Source organism: Verticillium dahliae, genomic scaffold (genome assembly GCF_000150675.1).
Source record: "Verticillium dahliae VdLs.17 supercont1.2 genomic scaffold, whole genome shotgun sequence".
Taxonomy (NCBI): Eukaryota; Fungi; Ascomycota; class Sordariomycetes; order Glomerellales; family Plectosphaerellaceae; genus Verticillium; species Verticillium dahliae.
In genome coordinates, this window is record NW_009276916.1 from 1,074,139 (window position 1) to 1,074,867 (window position 729).

The 729-nt window shown below is 61.6% G+C and overlaps 1 protein-coding gene across 1 annotated transcript in view; it reads left to right on the forward strand.

The window, feature by feature from the left end:
* VDAG_01164 (mannan endo-1,4-beta-mannosidase) overlaps window positions 1-729 on the forward strand; it is a gene marked incomplete at both ends in the record, with an annotated part of 1,574 nt that extends 845 nt beyond the window's left edge. The window contains 3 exons of the mRNA XM_009650050.1: window positions 8-314; window positions 384-473; window positions 527-729. Coding sequence (XP_009648345.1) covers window positions 8-314; window positions 384-473; window positions 527-729 — 600 coding nt within the window. The remainder of the gene's footprint in view (window positions 1-7; window positions 315-383; window positions 474-526) is intronic.

Genomic DNA, 729 nt, shown 5'->3' on the forward strand with positions numbered 1-729 from the left:
TTCCCAGTACCGCCGCTTCGTCCAGGCCGTCGTCAGCCGCTACACGACGAGCAAGGCCATCTTCGCCTGGGAGCTCGCCAACGAGCCCCGCTGCAACGGCTGCAGCACCGACGTCATCTTCGACTGGGCCAAGAGCGCCTCCGAGTACGTCAAGAGCCTCGACCCCAACCACCTCGTGACGCTCGGCGACGAGGGCCTCGGCATTGCGGGCGACTCGAGCTACCCCTACCAGTTTGGCGAGGGCACCGACTTTGCCAAGAACCTCGCCATCAAGACGCTCGATTTTGGCACCTTCCACCTCTACCCCGGATCTTGTACGTCGTCCCCCCCATGTGCCCTAGGTCGGCGAATCGAAGACAGCGAGGTAGCTAACAGCGCAATAGGGGGTGTCTCGTACGACTGGGGCAACAAGTGGATCAAGGACCACGCCGCCGCCTGTGTCGCGGCCGGCAAGCCCTGCTTCTTCGAAGAATGTAAGAAAGAAAACCCTTAGAGAGAGAAGCAATGCTGACGAGATGAATGCCAGACGGCGCGCCCAACAACCACTGCGCCATCGAGCGTCCCTGGCAGCTGACCTCCGTGGCGACGCCCGGCATGGCCGCCGATGCCTTTTGGCAGCTTGGTGATACGCTGAGCTATGGCAAGTCGCACGATGACGGCAACACCATCTACACCAACACGGACGACTGGACGTGCCTTGTCACGAACCACGTTGCCGCGCTTGGTTAA